The 25,983-nt window shown below is 38.5% G+C and overlaps 2 protein-coding genes and 1 non-coding gene across 5 annotated transcripts in view; 1 reads left to right on the top strand and 2 right to left on the bottom strand.

Annotated features, from left to right (window-relative positions):
* The window catches only part of UVRAG (UV radiation resistance associated), a 316,126-nt gene that overhangs the window by 282,996 nt on the left and 7,147 nt on the right, over positions 1–25,983 (bottom strand). For all 3 annotated transcript variants that reach the window (XM_061150663.1, XM_061150645.1, XM_061150654.1), the window contains exon 2: positions 231–348. In XM_061150663.1, the coding sequence (XP_061006646.1) occupies positions 231–348 (118 nt within the window). The remainder of the gene's footprint in view (positions 1–230; positions 349–25,983) is intronic.
* On the top strand, positions 13,045–14,009 carry LOC133054719 (large ribosomal subunit protein eL6-like). The gene has a single exon (XM_061139985.1). The coding sequence runs from the start codon at positions 13,075–13,077 to the stop codon at positions 13,846–13,848; it is 774 nt and encodes a 257-aa protein (XP_060995968.1). The 5' UTR covers positions 13,045–13,074; the 3' UTR covers positions 13,849–14,009.
* LOC133064953 (small nucleolar RNA SNORA11) lies at positions 18,812–18,941 on the bottom strand. Its single transcript, XR_009694782.1, has one exon. It is a non-coding gene; the product is annotated as a small nucleolar RNA SNORA11 (small nucleolar RNA).

Genomic DNA, 25,983 nt, shown 5'->3' with positions numbered 1-25,983 from the left:
AACATTAACATTTATAAAGGAATGATAAATTTATCATTTTAAGGCTCAGCTATCCAAAAGACATGTTTCTTCATTATATGTAACAACTGCTCAAGAAATATTTTCAGACAGCATGACAACTTAGTTTTCTAATAAGCAATACTAGCAAGAGATGCAGAGAACCATTTATGTTACAAAAGAATAAAAATGAGATCTAACCATCTGTGGGTGGCAAGTCCAGATTCTCTTACCTTTGTATACCTTTTCAGTGTTACACAAGTGAAGTGTGAAGTAGGTATCAAGGAGCTGATGGCCATTCCTATTAACAATGTTCCGGGCAGCAATGTTCCGAAGATGTCTAAGACGCCGCTGAAACACAAAGAAAAATAAAAAAAGAGGAGCATTCAGCTTTTTCCTCTTCTAAATTTTCTGAAAGCTACAATTCAAAGATAAAATTTAGTAAGTTTTCCCAGTCATTTATTTGTTGAGCCAACAACCTTAACCCAGTCTCTTATTTATGCCTCAGCATCTCTTCCGTTAAACAGGAGTTATTCTTGCCCTATATCATTTACAAAGCTGTTGGAAGCATGAAATAACAGAAGTGAAATATTCTTGTAAAGTATAAATATTATATAAGTCATAAATACCTGTAGAATAGCATCAGTATTTCCTGGAATATTAACTAGGCAGTAATTTGCTTTTTTCCTATCAGAAGGACGCTGGTAGAGATGCAAAGTCCAACTCACACCAACACAAAATTAGCAATTATTACATACACACACCTCTGTTGCTAGTTCAGTCTGATGCCAGATCATCTGTTACAACCAAGAAAAGAAGACAAAGACAAAAAACCAAACAAAACAGTACCTCACTGCTCACTTCATCAGGCCAGTAACCCAACTGTCGTCACCTTAAATTCTCACTTGACCAGCAGTCAATCAGTCCCTATATTTTCATCAGGCCTCCCTCCAACTAGGATGCAAAAATTATTTGAAGTCGTAAGTGCTGGAAATGCAAAAGCTCCATAAGCAACAGGAGAAATCAACAAAAAAATAAGATGCCTAAGTGTTAGTTGCGCAGTTGTGTCCAACTCTGCGACCCCATGGACTGTAGCCCGCCAGGCTCCTCTGTCCATGGGATTTCTCCAGGCAAGAATACTGGAGTGGGTAGGCATTCCCTTTTCCAGAGGATCTGCTCGAACCAGGGATCAAACCCGGGTCTCCTGCATTGCAAGCAGATTCTTTACCACTGAGCTACAGAGTACAGAATACTTTAAGATACCTTAAGAGATAGCCAAATCATCTCGTATCAAACAGAAAAGTTGGCAGTGAAGCCTGAGCACAACAGATTCATTCTCAGTAGCTAGTCCCCTGTGTCAGATGATTAGTTCAGAGACTGAAAAACCGAAACCAAGTGCTCATTTTTAAAATATGCTTAAAGCTCTCCCTTTAGGCTGAAAGCCCACTTTGCTGAGGTAAGTCCATCATCAATTACAGGTGCAGTCAGCCAGCAAAGTACAGTTCTTCCTTTCCATGTACACAGCAACCTAATCCTTTCTCCCAATCTAGAGATTAACATTCTTGGACAGAGAAGGTTATTGTCTAATAAATTTATTTAACATTCTAAGTATGAAAAACCCCAAATGTATTTATAAAAAGTTTGTAGGGCTTACTTTAAAAGACTTATATTTCTATAATCTGCCAAAGGTTTCCATTTCACACCCTAGATTACAGCAACTATTTCCCCCAACTACATATTTTTCATTAGCCTTGTAAGTCAAGATTTTAAATTGACAGGAACCACTAACAGCCTACATACATAATAATCACATCTATTTTGTCAAAAGATTCCAATCTTGGTCCTCTATTCAAAGACCTGAAAACATTACCCAAAGCCTCCAGCATAAAGCACAAACTTCCCATTGTTCCCTTCAAAGCCTTGCACAATCCAACCTCTCCATACTCAATCCTCACTTCCCACTAGAGCTTCCTCACACCCAACCCCCAGTCACAAGTGATTGCTTGCTGTTCCATGAAAAAGATCATGTATGGTCCTAGCTCTCTGTTTTTGCCAATGCTAGCTCCTCAATGCTATCTACTGAGATTACTGTATGGTTTTCATCTTTCAATTTGTTTATATGATGTATTACACTGATTGATTTGCGTATACTGAAAAGTCCTTGCATCCCTGGGATAAACCCCACTTGATCATGGTGTATGATTCTTTCAATGTATTGTTAGAGTCTGTCTGCATCTTGCTCAGGATTTTGGCATCTATGTTCATCAGTGATATTGGCCTGTAACTTTTTTTGTGTGATATCTGAAGTACTAAGATAAGTATTTTCATTACACCATGCTTAACTAAATTAAATACAAGATGGTCTCAGCAACTGGTACAGACAAAGAAAATCAACTCTCGGGTAAATTACGGATGTAATCTTGGTGAAGGCAGTAAATATACACGGGGACCTCTTATGCCCTTTGTCTTGATTTCCTCTTTAAAATATTCATTCCAATTTTATCATAAAGCTGATTATTTTAAAAAATATTAAACATGCGAAATGCCAGGCTGTATGAAGCACAAGCTAGAATCAAGATTGCCGGAAGAAATATCAATAACCTCAGATACACAGATGACACCACACTTATGGCAGAAAGCGAAGAAAAACTAAAGAGCCTCTTGATCTAAGTAAAAGAGGACAATGAAAAAGTTGGCTTAAAATTCAACATTCACAAAACTAAGATCATGGCATCTGGTCCCATCACTTCATGATAAATAGATGGGGAAACAGTGGAAAGTGAGAGACTTTATATTTGGGGGCTCCAAAATCACTGCAGATGGTGACTGCAGCCATGAAATTAAGACTTTTGCTCCTTGGAAGAAAAGCTATGACCAAACCTAGACAGCTTATTAAAAAGCAGAGACATTACTTTACCAACAAAGGTCCGTCTAGTCAAAGCTATGGTTTCTCCAGTAGTCATGCATGGATGTGAGAGTTGGACCATAAAGAAGGCTGAGCACCAAAGAACTGATGCTTTTGAACGGTGCTGTTGGAGAAGACTCTTGAGAGTCCTTTGGACTGCAAGGAGATCCATCCAGTCCATCCTAAAGGAAATCAGTCCTGAATGTTCACTGGAAGGACTGACGCTGAAGCTGAAACTCCAATACTCTGGCCACCTGATGCAAAGAACTGACTTATTGAAAAAGACCCTGATGCTGGGGAAAACTGAAGGCAGGAGAAGGGGACGACAGAGGATGAGATGGTTGGATGGCATCACAGACTTGATGGACCTGAGTTTGAGCAAGTTCTGAGAGTTGGGGACGGACAGGGAAGCCTGGCATGCTGCAGTCCATGGGATCACAAAGAATCAGACACGACTGAGCAACTGAACTGAACTGAAACTTTAATAAATTAAATTAACAACATTAATAATATGCCAAAGGACCTACTATGCACAGGGAACTATACTCAACATTTTGTAATGATCTATTAGAAAAGAAAATATAAAGAAGAGTATGTTTCTTAAAAAAAAGATAAAGAAGAATATATATGGGACTTCCCTGGTGGTCCAGTGGTTAAGAATCTGCCAGCTAATGCAGGGAACTAAGATTCCACATGCCACGGGACAGCTAAGCTTCGTGAGCCACAGCTACTGAGCCAGCACTCTACAGCCCGTGCTCTGCAACGAGAGAAGCCTGTGACCCGCAACTAGAGAACTCCCCGCCTGCCACAACTAGAGAAAGCCTGCATACCGCAATGAAGAGCCAATACAGTCAAAAATAAACAGAAGAAAGTGTGTGTTTATCTGTATGACTAAATCACTGTGCTGTACACCTAAAACTAACAGGATATTATAAATCAACTAAACTTCAATAAAAATAAACAAGAATTAATAATAATATGCCAATGTTAATTTTTAGTTTTGAAAAATGTAAAATGGTAATGTATGATGCTAACCTTAGGGAAAACTGAATGAAGGGAATTCTGTGTACTGTCTTGGCAACTTCTCTGTAAATCTAAAATTATTCCAAAATTTTAAAGAATGATAAGCTATTTATTGCCTTTTTTCAGAACTAGGGAGTGAAAAGGGGACAAAGAGTGCCAGTAAAACAACACTTCACAAACATAATTTAAACAGAGTTCCTCTCTTCCATCCCCACCCATTCATCTCCTTCCTTCAGTCTCCCATCTCCTTCCTTCCTCCCCTTCCCCCAAGGTTTAAAGCAATTAAAAAGAAATACGGAAGGTTAAACCAGAAACTCAGAAAATGACCTGTGGGGGTGAGAACAGGTTGGAGGGAACAGAGATAAAAGCAAGACTTCCCTGATACTTCGCTATGTGGTTTCGCCTTCTGTACCATAAGAATGATTTACATAATCAAAAAATAAAGTTAAATAAGAAAAAGTTTAAATCAACTAAACCTAGTCAAAAATATAACAGCAATACCAAAAATTACCACCAGTCTTAGGCTATATCACCCACCTTTGCCCAAATTACTACCCTATGAACCTAGGAAATATTAAAGAAATCAAGGTGACCTAAAGGATCCTCTCTAGTTCTCAGTTCTCCAGAACCTCTATACTTGACCAAAACAATGTATAATTATGGATAGTTTCAAATATTTTCCCAAGAAGACTAAAAGTTTTATACGGGAGAGATTTATTAACTGCTGTATCTCTAGCACCTAGATGAATAACTAGCAAATAGCAGGAACGCAATAAATGGTTTTTGATTGAATTTATACGTGTCCAGAGAATTAACATTCAAGAAGGTCTTGGTATGACCTAGGTCGTACCTGAGTGGCCTGGAACCCATAGTGGACTCTGACACCCACCCATGAGATGGTGGGAGAATACAGAGCACTTCAAACGTAAGACTGGACCTCAAAACTGAAAAGTAGGGGTCAAATCTTAGCAGTGCTTCTGGACTACAGCAAATTCTCAGCACTCACCTACCTGTAACTGTACCAGGCACCAGGAATTCATGACCTGGAGGCAACATCGAGCATAAATGTACTGCTTTAGACCCTGTCTAAATAGAATTAAATATCATATTATCTCAATGGCCCATCCAAAGATAAATTCAAATCTGTCTTATGATCTAAACTGGCTCAAATATCTCAGAAAAGTAAAAATAGTAAGTAATTAAAATTTATGCTGACTTTGAAATTACTCTTTTTGTTTTTGCCTGTGCTGGGTCTCATTATTCTGCATGGGCTTTCTCTAGCTGCAGCACATGGGATTCTCAGTGTGGTGCCATCTCTTATTGCAGAGCATGGACTCTAGAGCACAGGCTCAGTAGCTGTGGCCCACGGGCTTAGTCGACCTATGGCATGTGGAATCCTCCTGGACTAGGGATCGAACCCGTGTTCCTGCATTGGCAGGTGGGGATTCTTAACCACTGGACCACCAGGGAAGTCCTAGATTACTCTTTAAGATAACATTCCAGGCAGCTTCTTAAACTGCCAATCTCCTCACACTTTCTTAAAGCTTTAAAGCAGTCACAGTTAAGAAAGGCTCTTTGCATCTCTTTCTATAGCAGTAGCTTTAGGCAGCCAACTGTACTCTAAAAACATCTATTCCCAAAGTTAAATAGATTTTTAATTTTTAAGTTGGAATTAAAATAGCTTTAAAGTCTTTGAAGCACTACCTAAAAAATATTCTATATCAAGGTTAAAAATAATCACTAAAATAAAATCTTATTCAGCTTTGATTTGGAAGAGTGATGTATTATAGCTAGAGCACAACTCTCCTACCTGAAATGTTGGCAGTGGGAAAGAGACCAGAATGATCCTAAATCCCTCAACCTTTTTTTTTTTTCTTTTTAAATAAATCTCTCAAGTATAAATTCTAAAACAAGACTTAACTAGCACGTGTTGTAGATTTGAAACATCTGCTTAAGTGAACAAGCATTACACTAGTGTGATTGTAAACTGGTGCCTCTAAACAATCTAAAAGGGTTAGATTTTCTTGTTAACAGTACTAATGTTCTTAGAAAACTGCTTTAAAACGTGAGTGAAAGTCGCTCAGTCGTGTCTGACTTTGCAATCTCATGGACCATACAGTCCACGGAATTCTCCAGGCCAGAATACTGGAGTGGGTAGCCGTTCCCTTCTCCAGGGGATCTTCCCAACCCAGGGATCGAACTCAGGTCTCCAGCATTGCAGGCGGATTCTTCACCAGCTGAGCCACAAGGGAAACCCAAAACAGTGGATTAAAGAACTTTTTCTGCCTTTTAATATTTTGCTCCGTTTTATCTTGCCCAGCATCTATTTGGCTTAAAAAACAAACAACAACAAAAAAGAACAAAAACACCTCAGATATTCCTCTTTAGAACTACCATCCTCTACTATCAATCTACTGTAGAATTAACCCCACTTCCAACTCCAAGAAGGATCATGTGACTCAGGTCAGGTCAATCAGCCCTGATCATTCCCTCCCCCTCCCCACCATAACAACACAATTAGGATCCATGGAAATCCTAGAAGTTGTATTAAAGTGCTGTATTAAACAGTCGATTAAATACTTTTTCCCCCCTACTGGCCCAGAACCTGGAAGGACATAGGGCTAGAGATGCTGGCAGTCATCTTTACTCATAGTGAAACCTGAGATAAAAACTGCAAGAGAGCAGAGTTCAGAAATGTGGAGCAAGACAGAAATAAGGTATTGCAACAAGAGTAAGGTAAGAGGTGCAAACTACTATGCACAAAATAGATAAGCAACAAGGATACAGTGTATAGCAGAGGGAATTATAGCCATTATCTTGTAACAACTATTCATGGAGTATAACCTGTAAAAAGTGGAATTACTATGCTATACACCTGAAATTAATATTAAGTCAACTATACTTTAATAAAAAATAAAATTAAAAGTCCTGCCAAAGGAATTTTAGTCTCTGTTAGTACAACCAAATCCCACCTAAAATGAGAACGACAGACACCAATCCCGTACCGATAAAACTGTTGAAGATTACAACTAGAGAACACTTATATCCTAACTGTTTATCAAGAAATTTTCCCACTAACAGGTTAGTAAATGAAAAGTAACATTCTAATTTAGCTGCAAGGTACAAAGAAATGTTTCATTTTGTTAAACATCCCCATATTTTAGAAAATGGTTAATTTCTGGTAGGTCAATCCATTTTTATTGATACAATTTTGAACCTCATCCTTGGTGATAGTAAGTGAAATCACACCTCAGAACTAAAAGAAAACCAAAGCAACTTTTAGTAGTAAAGCAGGCCACTGGTGTTCTACGTTCTTCTCAAATGTTACCTTTCCTTTGCTGGTATCTAAACCTGGTCTGGCTTCTGAGGTATAAAAATGACCAAAGAGAAATGTGATGTTCCTCCTTTCTGCTGGAGAGTGACTCAGAGAGGCTGATGATGGCTATCCTCCTCCTTCCTTGCACTCCTTGCTTATTAAAACAAGAGTATCTGTGTGTCTCACTGTATCCTGCCCACTAGGCCAATTGTCTCGCTGTTCACTGAACCCAGGGTAGGCAAGGCGTGAGCGAGGAAACAGATAGGAAGAAGCTGAAAGAAGATGCAAGGAGCCGTAGGAACTGCAAACATTCTTTATTCACAGCAGCAAAGCAGACACGCTTTATCCTCTAATGGCTGATGCTGCCTCAAGACACAGCAAGGGCTTTTCAGGTGGTGCTTATATAGGCATGATGCACATACCCGGTACTATAAAGGATCTCAGCAGTTACATAACCATGCATAGTCACTGTTTACAGAATGTGGGACCAGAGCAAGGGAACATGGGGCGGGAGTGAGAGGGAGTTGGGCAAGAGAACCTGACTACCACCATTTTGGTTAACTGCTCTTTCCCAACACCATGGTTCTATATAATACATATAATATATAGTATATATATAATATATATAATATTATATATAATATAATGACTCCACAAATCTCCACCATCACCAAACTAAACTACCATCCCACACACACCTTTTATGGCTCCCAAGACCACAGTGAGGTATCCTCTAAGTTTTGAGTATAATATGCTTAGTTCTACAAGAGCTCTTATAAATCAACAATACAATCCATAAACTGTAGCCCTATAGAAAAGGGGGCAAAGGATATAAAAAGGCAGACCACCAGAAAAGAAATGGAAATGGTCAGTAACCATATGAGAAGATGTATAATCCTACTCATAAAGATATGCACACCAAAACAAGTAGTCCAGCTTATGGAGACTGCAGTTTCCGAAGAATGGTCCCACCAATACATCCCATCCCACATGCTCACTTCCAGTGTGATGCTGCCACTTCTTTACGAAACGAGATCTATGTTCCCTCCCCCTTAAATGAGGGCAGGCCTGTGACTATGGCGGAAATGATGTCATGTGATTTCTGAAGCTGAATCACAAAGTTACCTGGTCCTCTTTATTGGATGCTCTTCTTTAGAATTCAGTCATCCCTTGGTGAGGATGCCAAGCAGCCACATGTTAAAGGCTTGGCTGGTGTTCTCCTCAGTCCCAGCTGAGTGAGTCCAGCTATAACCTGACACACAAGTGACCACTTCAGCACCCAGCAGTTGAGATGCCAGAAACGACATCAAGTAAAGAACAGTTCTCACCCAGTCTGAAACAAAACTTTTCATAAGCACTGAAACAAAACTTTTCATAAGCAAAATAAATGTTGATGTTTTAAGCCACAAAATTTTTTGTTTGTTACTCAGCAATATAAAACAAAGAAATTGATTTGATTAACAGAACAGTTTAGTTTCTGTCAGGGTTGATACTAGTAAGGAAAATGATGTTGGGGGAAATATAAAATGGTTCATTTGGAAGGAGGGTGATTTAGCAACAATTACCAAAGTGTATATAATATTTGACTAAGCAATTCCACAAGTCACAAAAATGTGTGCAAATATTAGCTATAAAAGCAAAAACTGAAAAACCACTCTTAAATTGTGGCATATTCATACAATGGAAAATTACATAACCATTACAAGACAAAGTGAAAATATGAAACACAAACAAAAGAGCAAAAAATGGAAGGAAAGTTATGACCAACCTAGACAGCACATTAAAAAGCACTTTGTCAACAAATGTCCATCTAGTCAAGGCTATGGTTTTTCCAGTGGTCATGTATGGATGTGAGAGCTGGACTATAAAGAAAGCTGAGCACCGAAGAATTTATGCTATTGAACTGTGGTGTTGGAGAAGACTCTTGAGAGTCTCTTGGAATGCAAGGAGATCCAACCAGCCCATCCTAAAGGAGATCAGTCCTGGGTGTTCATTTGTAGGACTGCTGTTGAAACTGAAACTCCAATACTTTGGCTACCTGATGAGAAGAGCTGACTCATTGGAAAAGACCCTGATGCTGGGAAAGACTGAGGGCAGAGGAGAAGGGGACGACAGAGGATGAGATGGTTGGATGGCATCACCGACTCAATGGACATGGGTTTGGGTGGACTCCGGGAGTTAGTGATGGACAGGGAGGCCTGGCGTGCTATGGTTCATGGGGTCGCAAAGAGTGGGACACGACTGATCGACTGAACTTAATTGAACTGAAAATACTACTGTACACCCTAAGTGATGTAGATCATGGGTTGGTCAACTTGCTTTAAAAGTTTCCAAAAGTAAACATTTCAAGCTTTACAGGGTGCATTCCATCTCTGTAAATTCTTTGGGTTCAAACATGTTTGTTTATAATCCTTCAGCCGTGTCAAAATCTTTCTTATTTCATCAGTTGTTACAAAAACCAATAACAATTAGCCACAGTTTGCTAACCCTTTACGTAGAAAATCACTGAGTTATGAGAATTTTGAAAAATAGTCAAACTTGTTCTTAATATCTTTCCCCTTCCCTATTCTCAATTCACTTCCTTTTCAGATCAAGCCTTTACTCTCAGCATGGGACCAGGCTAAAGGGCATGGAAGAATTAAGGCCCAGGTTAACCCAGATTACTGCTACTTTGGCACACTTTCTGGAGGGGCAACAAAAGCAAACCTGGGAGAAAATGTTTTCCACATTTCCACAGAATGTAAAAATGCTGAATTACCAAATCAAGAATTTAAGCTTGATAAATTAGGTCGGTCTTTTTAAAACAAAAAAGCCCCTCCTATATTATAGAATTCTTTTTTGTCTAATCTTTTGATCCCACCTGAAAGACTCACTGTGAAAAGTTTTGAAAGAACACAAAAATGCTTTAAAACTACTGCTTGGGCCTACTGGATAGAAAGCAAATGGTGCCAACGGGCAATGTTACAGATTTAAACAAACCATCAACTCTAAAGTCTCATAAAACACTTTATAGCTCCTGTTCCTAACTAAGAACTTTCTCTGACATAAATTACACAGCCTCGGACCCAAAGCCCTCATTTTGACATTAACTCTCCTCTCACCCAAGTTCAAATAAGTCCTAGAACTTAATTCAGTCACTTACTACGCACTAACAGCCTTCTCCACAAGAAAAGACAAAATCTATCGATAGCTCTCAAATTTCTATACTTCTTAGACATTTTGACTCTGGGTTGGTTTTTGTTTTAATCTCCATCCTATTCATCCCCAGTCTTGGGGGAAAATCCAAACTTGCCCTTTTCCCCACCATGATTCCTGAGTAGAGTTGCTCTAAAAAACAGGTCTTTGCAGTGACAGATCCAGTTATTGTTCTCGGTGTATGTCTCTCTCATCCTCCCTCTCTTATTCCCCTTTCTTCTATTTTCCTTGCCAAACTACGCTAGCAACTGTGGGGATACAAAATGGGATTCCCTAGTTTCAGCGTACATAATCTTTCTAAAGAATTGGAGTTTGTGCGCACCAAAGAAAGCTAGTTTGAGGTAAAAGTATCCAGCATATACTTTCAAAGAGCATTTAATTAAAGAACCGTTATTACAGAAATATAAGACCGAACAAAACAGACACAGAACTATACAGGATGACCTGGAGGATAAGCACTGGAAGACAGAAGATAGGTTCAGTGGCCCAAGTATACAGTAATATCGTGCTTGCAATCTGCTTCAAAATAATTGGGGTGAGGGAAGTTGTTAGGCATATAGATAAAAAAAGACCTACCATGAGGTGACAGTTATTGATGGTTATTACCAGTAACAAGTAATAGGTACTTGGGAGTTTATTATCCCACCCTCCCATATGTATGCATTTCAATATACATTGATACATAAAATATACATATAGATACTTCATTATTCATTGAAATTTCAATAAAAAAATTTTAAAATAGTTATCAGTAAGAACAGAAAGGATAAGACTATATAGGAACGCAAAGACAAAATTGGGCTTAATGGGGATACTAATTAGATAACGGATACGGTTGAGGACAAACAGAAGATTGTTAAAAGAAATAAAGGAGTTAAAGGATCCCTACAGAAATAAGAACTAATCAATAAAGTGTTAGGACAATGGAGTAGCCATCAGTAAAGGGAAAGGGAAGGAAAGAAAAGAAATATGTACATGTATCAAATTTCAGATGGCCTAAAAATATTCAAATGTAAATAATTAAAGCATAATAAAAGTTCCAAAAGAAACCATGAAGGATTATTTTATAACCTCAAAGGTCTAAGAATGACATAAAACTCTGAAACTATAAAAAGAAGGGGGGAAAAAAAAAAAATCAATAAAATTTCCTACATAAAATGTTTTTAAATTATGCATGACAAAAACTATCATATGCAAAGTCAAACTAAAAAACAACCTAACAAAAAAATTTCAATTTTTATAACAAAGACAATTTCACTAAAACATAAAAAGTTCATATGGGAATCCCCTGGTGGTCCAGTGGTTAGGATTCAGTGCTTTCATTGACAGGGGCCTGGTGTTAATCCCTAGTCAGGGAACTAAGATCCCACAAGCTATGAGGCACAGCCAAAAATAAAATAAAACCGTTCATAGAACAAAAAGCCCAACAACCCAACAGAAAAACTGACAAAGAATGTTAACAGATTAATTCACAGAAAATATGAATAGCACTTAAGAAGAGATTCTCAACCTCACTCATAAGAGAAATGCAACTTAAAACTACACTAAAATTGGCACAGATCACAAAGTCTGATAACATATTCAGAGACAGGCAATGGCAAAACAGACACTTTCCTGAAAAAAGTATAACTGGTAAAACCTCTAAAAGATGGCACAATTACAAATACATATATGTTATTTCCACACCTGTATTAAAAATACACTTGCAGATATACAATAGGATATATGTAATACAATACTAGCAAAAACTGGAAATAAGTTAAACGTTCATCAATAGGGGACTACTGATATATATATATCCTACATTGGAACAGTATGGGACCATAAAAAATAAATTATGTGGCAGCTTTCTGAGCACTGACATGTAACAATCTGTACAATACACTATTAGTTTTTTAAAAAATAGTACAGTTTATACATGATGTTTAACAAGTTATCATTTGTGTTTAACAGGAAAAAAGAATATAATTATGTAATGATAGGAGAAGCGTAAAATATAATTGATAATACTGGTTGTCCAAGAGAAGGGAAAAAGGGTATTTGGGACACAGAGTGGTATGAAGACTCTTCACTGCATCCTCTTATATACTGCTGAATTGTAATCCATATGAATATATTATCCATTTTTTAAAATAAAACAATTTACATTTTTAAAAAAAGAGACGGCAACCAACCCTCAAGCCTGGGTATCTATGATAGCCATTACCAGAAGCGGTGTGACATCGTGGTAAGGGAGTCAGTAATCCTCAACTTGAGGGTGGTTCTAACCACGTACTAGTGAGTAAGTCATTGAGTCCCTCTGAGCCTATTTTCTCCTCCATAAAATAGAAACATTTCCTTCATGCTTACCTCTGTGGGTTATTTTAAGGATCAAATTAAATTATGACTATAAAAGCTCTCTGAAAAATTAAAAGTATTTTATGAATATAAAGTATGAACAGAAATATGGATGTCAAGAAAGGGATGTGGTTAGTGTTAAGATGACAAATTGATTTAGGCGTTTTCTAATCTGAAGTAAAGCGACAGATTTAGAATTTATCTCTCTAAATAGAGGTAATAAAGTCACAGGAGTATAATATAACAGATCTCCAAAGAAAAACGTTAAATTAATAGAATTGGCTCTTTCCCATCTTGCAAGATGGCGGGTGAAAAGGCTGAGAAGCCAGATACTAAGGAGAAAAAACCTGAAGCCAAGAAGGCTGATGCTGGCAACAAGGCTAAAAAGGTGAAAGTGGTGAAGAAAGTTAAGAAGGGGAAGCCCCACTGCAGCCGAAACCCTGTCCTGGTCAGAGGAATTGGCAGATATTCCCGATCAGCCATGTACTCCAGAAAGGCCCTGTGCAAGAGAAAGTATTCAGCAGCTAAATCCAAGGTCGAAAAGAAAAAGGAGGTTCGGGTTCTTGCTACTGTCACAAAACCAGTTGGTGGCGACAAGAATGGTGGTACCCGGGTGGTCAAACTCCGCAAAATGCCTAGGTATTACCCTACTGAAGATGTGCCTCGGAAACTGTTGAGTCACGGCAAGAAACCCTTCAGTAAGCACGGGAGGAAGCTGCCCGCCAGCGTCACTCCTGGGACCGTTCTCATCATCCTCACGGGGCGCCACAGAGGCAAGAGGGTCGTTTTCCTGAAGCAGCTGGGCAGTGGCTTGCTACTTGTGACTGGGCCTCTATCCCTCAATCGAGTTCCTCTGCGTAGAACACACCAGAAATTTGTCATTGCCACCTCCACCAAAATCGATATCAGTGGTGTGAAAATCCCGGAACATCTCACTGACACTTTCTTCAAGAAGAAGAAGCTGCGTAAGCCGAGACACCAAGAGGGTGAGATCTTCGACACAGAGAGAGAGAAATACGAGATCACAGAGCAGCGCAAGGTTGATCAGAAAGCTGTGGACTCACAAATTCTGTGAAGAATCAAAGCTGTCCCTCAGCTCCAGGGCTACCTCCGCTCTGTGTTTGCTCTCACAAATGGAATTTACCCTCACAAAGTAGTATTCTGAACTTCTTGCAAAGAACCTAATTAAATAACTTGTCCATTAAAAAAAAAAAAAATTAATAGAATTGTAGAACTGAGAAGGATCCTGAAAGTCACCTAAACCTTTGCTATGCAGTATTACCTGGGAACTTGCTGGAAATGCAGAATTTCAGGTCCCACTACAGACCTTACTCAGTCAGAATCTACATCTTCACAAGCTCCCCTGGTAGTCTGTTTTACTAAGCATTAATCTAAGCCGTTTTACTTATTTTTTAGATAATAAAATTAAGGCCCTAAGTAAACAGGCCCACCCATATTTACGCTGTCAGTAAACACCAAATTCAAGATTTGCACCCAGGTCTGATCTCCTAGGCTATGTGTACATGTGTGCATGTACACCACGCATGTGCTTCCTTGTTTCAAAACCTTTGAGACATCCTTGCCAGGAAGATGTCCCATGCCCCAACTCTTATTTCTGATCAGCAATCCAGCCCATCAATTCTTCCTTCACAATATCTCTGGCATATGTTTCTTCTTTTCCACACTTTTCATTTATTTTCCTAAAGCTATCGTTGCTTATACTATGAAAAACCAGCTTCCTTCTTGTACATGTATCAACTTCCTCTTCTGCAAACAAGAGCTCACTTAGAAACTGTAAGTTCTATACAATTCCTTAAGAAAGTACAAGCTATTATGCTTTTTCTTGTGAAGGGGGGTGCAGGGGGGACCAAGGTGCACGGTATACAGGATCTTAGTTCCCCGACCAAGGACTGAACCCATGCCCTCTAGAGTAGAAGCATACAGTCCTAACCACTGGACCACCAAGGAATGACCCATTATGCATTAACTGTTAACACAGTAATTACAGGCAGAATCTATGTTTAAAATCTACCAAGATTAGCAAACTGTAACTTCGTAATTCTAACCCAGAACCTTCATGTTTTCATTTCCATTATTTCTTCCCATTACCCCTCCCTCTTTGCCCCAGAACTAATACTAAGGTCCTCCCACTGTAATCAAGCTTTACTAAATAAACCCAAAGGCCTTAAATCTTCTTTCCAGTACCTTCGATCCCAATCTGTTTCAATAAACTCACAACATTCACAAAATGCTCATGTCTTCATAATTCTCTCCCAAACACTGTACCCTAAGAAACCAAATTATCTGAAAATTTCCTGAGCACTCATGATGTGCCAGGATCTACACAATGAGATAAAAGACCAAACACCTCTGACTACCTCTCCTACACAAATTCAGTAAGATTAACAGCCCTGGTCTCTGCCCCATTTCCACACCAAGAAGCTTTGACTTTTTTAAGACCAAATAATATGGGAAGACTTTGATAGATGCTCAGCCACAAGAGAAACAGATGAACAGGCAGATTAAGCCACCCATAACATGAGGACTAGCACCTGTGCAACAGCCAACACACTGAAGCACTAGGGTAAACAGTTCCAGAAACTACCAGCCACAAATTGAGTTCATTAAATCAACCTGAGAAAAACAAAGGGCGTGTGCTTCAGTTCAAAATCAGACTGTGAGCTACTTATTCCAATTATATCAAACATTGGTTTTGTGCTGTGGTATAAACTTAGCTGACTTAGGTTTGATTCCCAGCTCCACTATCTCACTTCAAAGTGAAAGTCGCTCAGCCGTGACTTTGCGATCCCACGGACTATACAGTCCATGGAATTCTCCAGGTCAGAATACTGGAGTGGGTAGCCTTTCCCTTCTCCAGGGGATCTTCCCAACCCAGGGCATCAAACCAGGATCTCCTGCACTGCAGGCGGATTCTTTACCAACTGAGCTATCACTTGGGTATGTAATTAATCTCTCACCTTCAGACATCTCATCTGTAAAATGGAGCTAATAACAGCTTCTACCTGATAAAAGCTGCAATCAAGAGTAAATGAAAAGAAAGTGAAAGTGTTTGTCACTCAGTCATTGCAAGCCCATGGACCTTAGCCTGCCAGGCTCCTTTGTCCATGGAATTCTCCAAGCAAGAATACTGGAGTGGGTAGCCACTCCCTTCTCCAAGCCATTCCCTTCTCCAGGGGATCTTCCCAATCCAGAGATTCGCACCTAGGTCTCCCGCATTTCGGGCAGATTCTTTACTGTCTGAGCCACGAGGAAAGCCCTGAAGAGTAAATGAAAGAACTGCAAAGCATGAAGACACAGTACTGTCACATGTGATAGTTCAACAATATTACCATCATCACCAAACACCAGACAGCTGCTTCAGCTTTTAGTGGTCAGTTTACCTGTAGCTTCAAAATCTATCCACCTAACTTGAGCAACACCGGTTTATGAAGGTAGAGATAATGATGAAACTGGAAAACTATGTTTTAAATCCAAGAAGCTAAGAGAGTGAGGTAGTGGGGAAAGCCCTGAATTTAAAGCCAAAATAGCTGGAGCATGAACTCTAGCTCTTCACTGTTCTTTTCTGGGCCTGATTCTCTCACCTGTTAAGTGGGGAAGATGGTTCTAACTACTGTGGCTAAAAATACTATGAAAATGGTTCTAAAGACATTAGCTACTAAAAACACAAGACAGCATGACATAAGATAAAAAGGTAAGGACTTATATTTTGTCACAACTCTTGGCCCTTTTGTAGCCTCAATGAGCGTAAGCTCCTTAAGAACCAGAACTGTCTTTATATCCCAAGCGCAGCTACACAAATATTCAATAAATGTCTGTTGAAGGAATAAAGAAATGATGAATGATGAATATCTCACACTGCCTCACGGCTCAGGCCTCAGTCTCCCCTTATTTAGAAACTTCATCAGCAGTCTTCTCCTCACCACTCTCTGCTGCTGCTGCCGCTAAGTCGCTTCAGTCGTGTCCAACTCTGTGCGAACCCAAAGATAGCAGCCCACCAGGCTCCCCCGTCCCTAGGATTCTCCAGGCAAGAGTACTGGAGTGGGGTGCCAATGCCTTCTCCGTCCCCGCTCTCTACTCAACCACTTTTCTCATCACCAGTCTCTCCTAAAAACTATCTTCCCATTCTCAGGGCACAATGCCAAGGGCAGACTGGTTAAATGTGGAGAAAGTGCTGAGAGCTGGGAAATCAGTTCTACCACAATCATGGCATCAAGATTAGCTCAGACAAAAACCATCAATGGATGATAAACCTCATGGGGAGTGGCAGGATATATGCATAGTCTCAAACTGTCTCCCCAACAGTCTGTTTATTAGTTAGACACAGACATAAACGCATAAACAGAACTACATGTTAGAGAAATCAGATAATATCTTGACCAAGTGACCAAAATAAACATCACCAGTAAGGGACAAATGGACATCACATGCCTCCAGAAGTGATACCCCATGAAGGACACATCACCACACATGAAATTTCAATTGAGAGGATGCATAATCTGAATCTAACCATGAGGAAATACCAGATACACAGAAAATGAATAGTCTACTTTAAAAAGGGAGGAAGCAGTCTATCTGTATTGTGACATTGACACTAAAAAGAGACAAAGAAAAGTTGTAGAAATGTTCTACCTTAAAGAAGAGATAAAACAACTAAATAGAATATCTGACTCTAGACTGGAGAAGGAACTGGTGAAGGAAATTTTCTATTAAGGACATTATGGGATCAACTGACAGAATATGAACCACAGATTAGATAAAAAGCATTACATCAATGTTAATTTACTGAAACTAAAAACTATACTTTGGATATAAAAGAGGACACACATATTCTAGGAAATATATACTAAAGTATTTAAGGTCATGAAGTATGTAACTTTAAATGATTCACACACCAAAAAACCTTATCTATATCTGTATACACCTAGGAAGAAAGAGCTTGCAAATGATAAAGCAAATGGAATGTTAACAATAGATGACTCTGGGTAAAGGGTATAAAGGTGTTCTTGTATAAGTTTTGTTTTTGCAATTTTTCAATAAGCTTGTAATTCTCTCTAAACAAAAAGTTTAAAAAAGCAAAGAAAAAAGGACTAGCTTGTACTAGTAGTAATACCAGAAAAGGTATAAAAGGTATAGAGATTGAGAAGGAAGAAATAAAACTGTCTTTGTTCAACAGATGATATGATCATCTATGTAGAAAATCTGAGAAAAATCAACAAAAAACTCCTGGATATACCAGCAACAAACAAGTAGAATTTTTTTTTTTAGGTTAATTTGTGCTTTTATTTGCCAGTATAATTAACCACAATGGCCTGCAGGCTTCTTTGATCTAAAAAAAATACATTTTATATCACAATCCAACAAACACACACACATATATAATATGTATACATACATAAAAGTGAAACAAGTTTTGCCAAACTATCCTGAGTGTTAAATTTTTTTGGAGATCTTTTTCTTTTTTTAAAGCAGTTTTAGGTTTACAATAAAACTTGACAGAAATGTACAGAAATTCCCCATATACTCCCTCCCCTCACATGAACAGCCATTATCAACAGAACAGTACCTCTTCTTTTTTCCTTTTAGACCAAGGATGACTGCACTGACACATAATCAAAACATTCCCAGTTGACCTTAGGGTTCACTTTAATGAGCAGAGCAGTTGCATATTCTATGGGTTTGGACAAAAGTATGACCACATATATCCATCATTGTAATGTCGCTCAAAGTACTTTCACTGCTCATGAGAACGTCTGTACTCTGTATACTCCTCTCTGCAAACTCCTGACAACCACTCATCTTTTTATTGTCTCCAGAGTTTTGGCTTTTGCAGAATGGCATACAGTTGGAATCTTTCTCTTTCTCCTTGAAATGAGAGGTTCAGACCCTTTATGAGACCACTCCTGGCCCACGCAGGCGTGGACCAGACAGGCTCTGGTGGCAAGCTCCCCTACTACGTGCTGCGTCTTTCCTTCCAGTACTGAGCCCTGCCCAGCTGCCACGTGGAGGTGCAGGGGAACACGTGTCAGGTTTCTGCTCATAGGAAGGCCACACATTTTGTGCCCCTCGTCACAGTGAACCCAGATTCCTGTCGGGTGTGTTATAAACAGACAAGCCATTTCTTCAGGCCCCCTGCTCTGAGCACACCCCATAAACAAGTAGGATTTGCATTCAGAATCATAATATCATTTACATTAATGCCCCTTCAAAATGAAATCAGTCACATTGGTGAAAGTCGCTCAGTTGTGTCTGACTCTTTGCAACCCCATGAACTATACAGTCCATGGAACTCTCCTGGCCAAAAAGGCTACTGGAGTAGGTAGCCTTTCCCTTCTCCAGGGGATCTTCCCAACCCAGGGGTCAAACCCAGGTCTCCCGCATTGCAGGCAGATTCTTTACCAGCTGAGCCACCAGGGAAGCCCCAAATGAAATACCTGGGTATAAATCTAACAAAATAGGAACAAGATCTACAGGAAAACTATACAACTCTAACGAACGATAGCAAAGCACAACTAAATACATGGAGAAACATTATATATTCATGGATAGGAAGATGAAATATTGTCATGATGTCAATTCTTTCCAATTTGATCTATAGATTCAATGCAATCCCTGTTAAAATTCCAGCGAATATTTTCTGTGAACACTGACAAACTGAATAAACAAGTAAATCAAAGGAGCAGAACAGAGACCTCAGAAAGAGACCACATAAGCACAGTCAACTGATCTTTGACAAAGGAGCAAAGGCCATACAACAGAGCAAAGATGGTCTTTTCAACAAACAGTGCTGAAATAACTGGGTTTCACTCAAAAAAAGAATCTAGACACAAACCTTACACCTTTTACAAAAACCAACTCAAAACGGCCAATACACTTAAATGTAAAAACGCAAAACTATACAATTCAGAGATGATAACATAGAAGAATTCTAGGTGACCTTGGGAATGGCAACTACTTTTCAGATACAACACCAAACTCTCTCTCCATTAAAGAAATAATTGATAAATTAGACTTCATTAAAATTTAAAACTTCTGTTCTCTGAAAAACAATGTCAGAAGAATGAGAAAACAAGCCACAGGGGAAAATATATGCAAAAGACACATCTGACAAAGGACTGTTACCCAAAATATACAGACTCATAAAACTCAACAATAAAAAAACAAAAACCACCTGAAGGAAAAATGGGCCAAAGACCTTAACAGACACCTCACCAAGTAAGATACATAGGCAGCAAATAAACATATGAAAAGAGGTTCTACATCATTTTTCACGAGGGAAATGCAAACTAAAACAACATGATATCACTATACACCTATTTTTTAATTGTCAGAATACTGACAATACCAAATGCTGACAAGGATGTGGAACAATTTTCATTCACTGCTAGTGGGAATGCGAACTGGTACAGTCATTTTGGAAGTCAGTTTGGCAGCTTCTTATGAAATTAAACTTGTAACATAAAATACTCTCAACATACATTGCAGGAATTGTGTTCCTTGATATTTACTCAGAGGAGCTGTATGATTCCAGCTATGACATTGTGGAACAGGCAAGACTTAGAAGACAGTAAAAGGATCAGTGGTTGCCAGGGGTTAAAAGAGCAGGAGGTGTACGTATAGTGCAAAGGATTTTTCAGGCAGTGAAACTATTCTGCATCATACTACATCGGTGAACACATATTATATGTATGGTCAAAACCAAGAATGTACAATACCAAAGGTAAACCCTAGCGTAAACTATGAACTCTGGGTAACGATGATGTGTCAATGTAGTTCGTCAACTGTAAGAAATGTATAACTGCAGTGGAAGAAGTTGCTAATAGGGGAGGCTACAGATTCCCAAGTGGCTCAGTAGTAAAGAATCCACCTGGAGAGGGTAGGAAAGATCCCCGTGGAGAAGGAAATGGCAACCCATTCCAGTATTCTTGCCTGGGAAATCTCAAAGACAGAGGACCCTGGCAGTCTACAGTCTATGAAGTCACAAAGGAGTCAGACACAACTCAGCAACTAAAAACAAAAATGTACATACAGGGGCAGAAAGTATTTGGAAAATCTCTGTAACTTCTGCTCAATTTTGCTGTGAACCTGAAGTTGCTCTAAAAACTAAAGTCTATTTAAAAAAAGAAAGTCCTCCCCTCTACCTCGAGGACAATGTCCAAATTTCAAAGCAGGGCATACATGGACCTTTATAATCTGATCTCAAACTACACCTCTCCAGCTTGTTTCCACCATTCTCCTCCAAGAGCCTTAAACTCCAGCCTCGTGCAATTTATCTGTCATTCCCTTCTACACCTACTTACCTTTCTGCTTAAGCTGGTCTCTCCGCTTGAATGCTTTTCCTACTCTCTTCCACTTCAGCTTTTATTCAAACCATCTCTTACATTACACTAAAATGGTCTGCTGATGTAGTTGCCTTAATCACTAGATTACAAATCCCTCCAGGACAAAGACAGTGCCTTATTTATCCTGTATCCTCAGAGCCTGACAAATAGCAATAGTCGTAACAATGACAGTAACAGCTAACATTTCTTGAACATTGAGCAGTTACTACATACCAAGCACCTTTGCAGGCAAACTTATGACCCACATAATTCTTTTCAACAATTATTCTTCTGCCCCTTTGATCTGAGCCTCCCAGAGGCATAGGAGGCATAGGGAGAGTAACTATAGCTAACTTCCAGACTGCCAACTAGGAAGGATTTGAGTCAGTATTTGAATCCAAGCATCCGGCTCTAGAAGACAATATTCTTCATTACTGTGGTACACATGGTAGAAACTCAAAAAAAAAAAAAAAAAAGAGAAAAAAAAAATCTGTTAAACAAATGATAGTGTAGAACAGAGGTGAGTACAATATTTGTGGAATGAAAATGAAAGGGGCAAAAAAGAAAGCAACTGACAAGTGAGGAAATGGAGGCACACAGAGGTTCAAGATGTGTACAGAGATATAGATAACCCAACCTTCTCACTGTGAAGTCAAGAACCAAAGACCAGAACATATGCTTTTCCCAAAGACACCTTAGTTACACTCAGAACCAGCCTTACAAGTCTTCCTATCATACCATATTAAGGAAATAATTATGTGCTCTTAAGAATTTCTAAAACCATATTTAGAGATATTCTGGTACTCCAACAATAAGAGAAGTTGGAGAAAGAAGTACACCGGAGTCTAATGCAGTATTTGGTACACAGCAGAAATTTAATATCTAATTAAATTTTTCCATTTTGTAATAGATTTTATGTTTACTTCTAAGTGCCAACTTATTTATTTTTATTTTTGATATAGTATAGTATCTAAAATGCACTGTATATTTTACTAGTTTATTAAAGAGGGTATTGATAAGGTAACCTTTTCTTGAAAATACAAGGTAAGAATAGTGAAGAGTAATTTTTAGTAATTTTCAGGTAATTTTAAAACATCCAAATTTGTGAAAAAATGCAGTTAATGTACAATTAAGAAATTCTGCAATTCTAGTGTCCCCATATAATAATTAGATTGATTTCTTCCATTAGAAATACATGAATATTATACGTAAACCAGTCACTCCAGAGCACCAGGACAACTGTTCTTTATTTTTATTACTTATATTAAATACCTTCCATGTAGGATAAACTCCATTCATGAAAACAAACCTGAAATACCTACATCATATACATGATGGGATCAACTCTAATCCATAGTGAGTACAGTCCTGTCAAATATCCTAGACCTTAAATGAGCACCCCACAGCTTACCTGCCTAGGTTGCTTTGTCATCTATTTTCAAAATGAAAAATCAGAAAGTCTTCCTCATGTTGTTGCTTCTCAGATATACCCTCATAGTGGATGAAAGCCCTGCCAGTTTTCTCAGTGACGTTCTTCATCAAGGTGGGCAAAATTGTAAAACACAGCTTTTTCATACTCCTAAACGATTTTCATGTTTGTTTTTTTTTAAAGTTTAGTTTTCCTGTATTAGCTCTTATACAAAAAAAGACTGGAATTGTGACAGGTAAAATTTCAGGTCCTCTGAAAGACACAATTAGATTGAAGGAAACAAGCCATATAAGTTGCTAATCCCATAATTAACATAAATCAAAGGAGCTACTTTATAAATATCTGTTGAATAAACAGATCACTCAGTTAATTTCTTCCACTTCTGCCCTTGCAACTATTAACTTTTGACATAGGCTAACATGGACACATGAATTACTTGTAGTCCAGTAAAGCCCTCAATCAAAAAAAATACAGTCATGTTAAAAGAGGACCAAATTTTTCCAGAAAAAAAACAGACTATAAAAGTCTGATTTCCATTCTCACTCATTTGTATCTTCTCTTTTTTCTTACCCACGAATCTACTGAAAAAAGCCAAAGGTAGCCACCACTTTCAGCTTCCTTGTTTTCCCTATTATTTTCAAAAACATCTGAGGGCATCTTGTAAGACATTGTAACAACCATGGTGGGGAAAAGAGCCAATGGATCAACAAACAGATTCATCAGTACTGGGTTCTAATGCTCAGCTTTCTCAGCTTCTCAATCAATAAATGCACTTGACTCCAGTTTTTGATAACTAGTAAATGACGTCTATGGCAGTCAGCATAAATAAAATTTCTGACAACAGAAAACCCATGATTACCAGATGATTGTTTTAGAAACTTCAAGAGGTAAAGAACCAAGACTTCTTCAGTGAGATATTCAAAAAAGGATAAGCATCGTAAGTACCCAGGGACAAAACAGGAAGACCGATCTCTCAAATTACAGAGGGACATTCCAAAGTTTCACTAATACACACTATAAAAGGGGACAAGAAGATGCAGCCTGAGACCACAGCCTGCGAAGCGAAGTAAGTTTAAAATACAGTCTTTCCCACATTTTACTTCTAGCCTAAAATCCCCAAAGTTGTAGGGATAATGTGTCAAAGCCCAGAGATAAGTTTAAGAAACAAATTCTCAAAACACCAAGCCAAGCAGAGTGAAACTGCTCATGGGAGTCACAGGATCTGATCAGGTCTCTGCCACTAACAGGAAGAGCAGGGCACTCAAATCACATTTGATAAATTAATATTCTTTACTGACTCCTTTAGGATGGAAATAAATGGAGGGACCAAATCTCTGGCCAGGGGAATAGTTCACCTCTGAGGGCTTCAGATTTTGCATCTATAAAATTCTGATTCAAAATTCATGCTTTGATCTTAAAATAAGATGGAAAACAAGGTAATTGTTGTTTAGATGCTAAATTGTGTCCAACCAACCCCATGGACTGTATAGCCCGCCAGGCCCCCCTGTCTATGGGACTTCCCAGGCAAGAACACTGGCGTGAGTTGCCATTTCCTCCTCCAGAGGCTCTTCCCCACCCAGGGATCAGACCCACATCTCCTGCACTGCAGGCAGATTCTTTACTGCTGAGCCACCAGGGAAGCCAGAAAACAAGGTCAAGTTAAACTGAACCAAAAAGGTATAATTCAAATATGTTTTTGAAAAAAATCCCAATGTCGTTTCCCTTCTCCATGTGCTCCTCTACATATATAATCTAAGAACGCAACTCCTGAAATACAAGACATTTAAAAAAACTTTCACTGAGACATTACTGATGCCATTAAACCTGGAGGTACAAAGCCTAAACTGTTTCAACCCCTCTCTTAATATGGATCTGTCTTTAGTTTTTCTACATCACCCCTAGTTTGTATCTGCACTCCTTAGAGCACATTAAAAATGACAAGTATTTTTTTCCTCCAGTAGTGATATGTCTACTGATGAAAATATATGTATTATCAAAAATATACATTTGAAAACTATGAAAACCTAATTTTTCTCTTGATTTTATTACTCATTCAGGCCCAGCTTACTGGTTTCAATTCTGCTCTTGCTCTATTTCCAGTCAGTTTCACTTCTAAATTTTCTGCCACAAAGCTAAGAATTGTGACCCAGTAGATAAATTTTAAAGTTAACACTGAAGAAGAACACAGCTTTTCCTTTCAAAGGAAAATTAAATATTTTCACACACAAATAAAAATTAAAACCTTAAAATCCTAATGGCATTTTATCACATAAAAATAATGATTTGGGGATGCTGGTATTTTGTTTCTGAAGCTTCCTCACAGTTTTGTTTACAAGAAGCAAAGCAGCTCAAAAACTGCCATCATTTTCTTGTACAGCTATATAACACAACTATATACTTGTTTCTGAGTCACAAGGAAGGAGCTCAACAAATATTTGTGGAAGGAATAAAAATATATAACATTGCACAGGGCATATGTTCCCAGTAAGATACATCTTTCTCTCTGCCTTCAGTGACCTTGTCAAGGAAAAAGATCTTTTGAACACATAATAAAAAGATGATTAAATCAGACAGACAAAAGATATCTAACAAATAGAAACATTAAGAGAAAATAAATATATCACATACAGCTAAATTAAGCTTCTAGCATTTTTGCTTTTAGCAAAATTCTGTGCTTCTAGCAGTTTTTCTTGTATGTGTTTCAATCCCATTTCCTTCCTTTCTTTAGACTGTTAAATTCTTCAAAGGAATGATTCATATACAAATAAAATTTTAAAATAAAAAATATACTGAGCTCCTACTATGTTACCAGCACAGTGCTGTGTACAGATGCTGTGGGAAATAAAATAAGAAGCATGATTATCTCAAACCTTGAGATAACTTCAAGCTTCTGTTTTTCACCAGAACCCTGCAAAGAATAGGTATCTATGGTAAGTGGGAATCAAAGACCTGACCTAAAGTCCCTGTGGTGACAATCTGTGTGACTCTGAGAAAGCTACCCAGACTTTAGTTTCCTCATCTGTGAAAGGAAGTGGTTACTGGTAGGACTCTCTCATGCAGAAGAATTCCAAATAATTTATGTAGCTACTCTGCCCTCAAGGAGGGGGAGCATCAATTCCCACTCCTAAAGAGTGGACTGGATATAGTGACTTCTTCCCAAAGAGGACAGTATGGAAGAATGAGTGGGAAACAGTAATCTTACAGCAGAGAAACCTGACCAACAACAGCCTCAATGGTGATGACAAAGGTTAACATCAGCAGTGATAACTCATGTTAATAGTATGTACATTTGATACAATAAGATGAAAATGGCACTTTACCTATCTAGGCTTTCTCCCCAAAACCCATAATCCCAATCTAATCCTGAAGGAAAACAAAACAAAACAAAACACCAAATTCCCATAGAAAGGCATCCTACAAAATACCTCAGAAGTACTCAAAA

This window comes from Dama dama, chromosome 1, assembly GCF_033118175.1.
Source record: "Dama dama isolate Ldn47 chromosome 1, ASM3311817v1, whole genome shotgun sequence".
In the NCBI taxonomy this organism is placed as follows: domain Eukaryota; kingdom Metazoa; phylum Chordata; class Mammalia; order Artiodactyla; family Cervidae; genus Dama; species Dama dama.
This window is presented reverse-complemented; position numbering and strand designations above follow the sequence as displayed.

What these genes read in the sequence shown, in the direction of transcription:
- LOC133054719 (XM_061139985.1), top strand. Translation starts at nt 13,075, where the DNA reads ATGGCGGGTGAAAAGGCTGAGAAGCCAGATACTAAGGAGAAAAAACCT.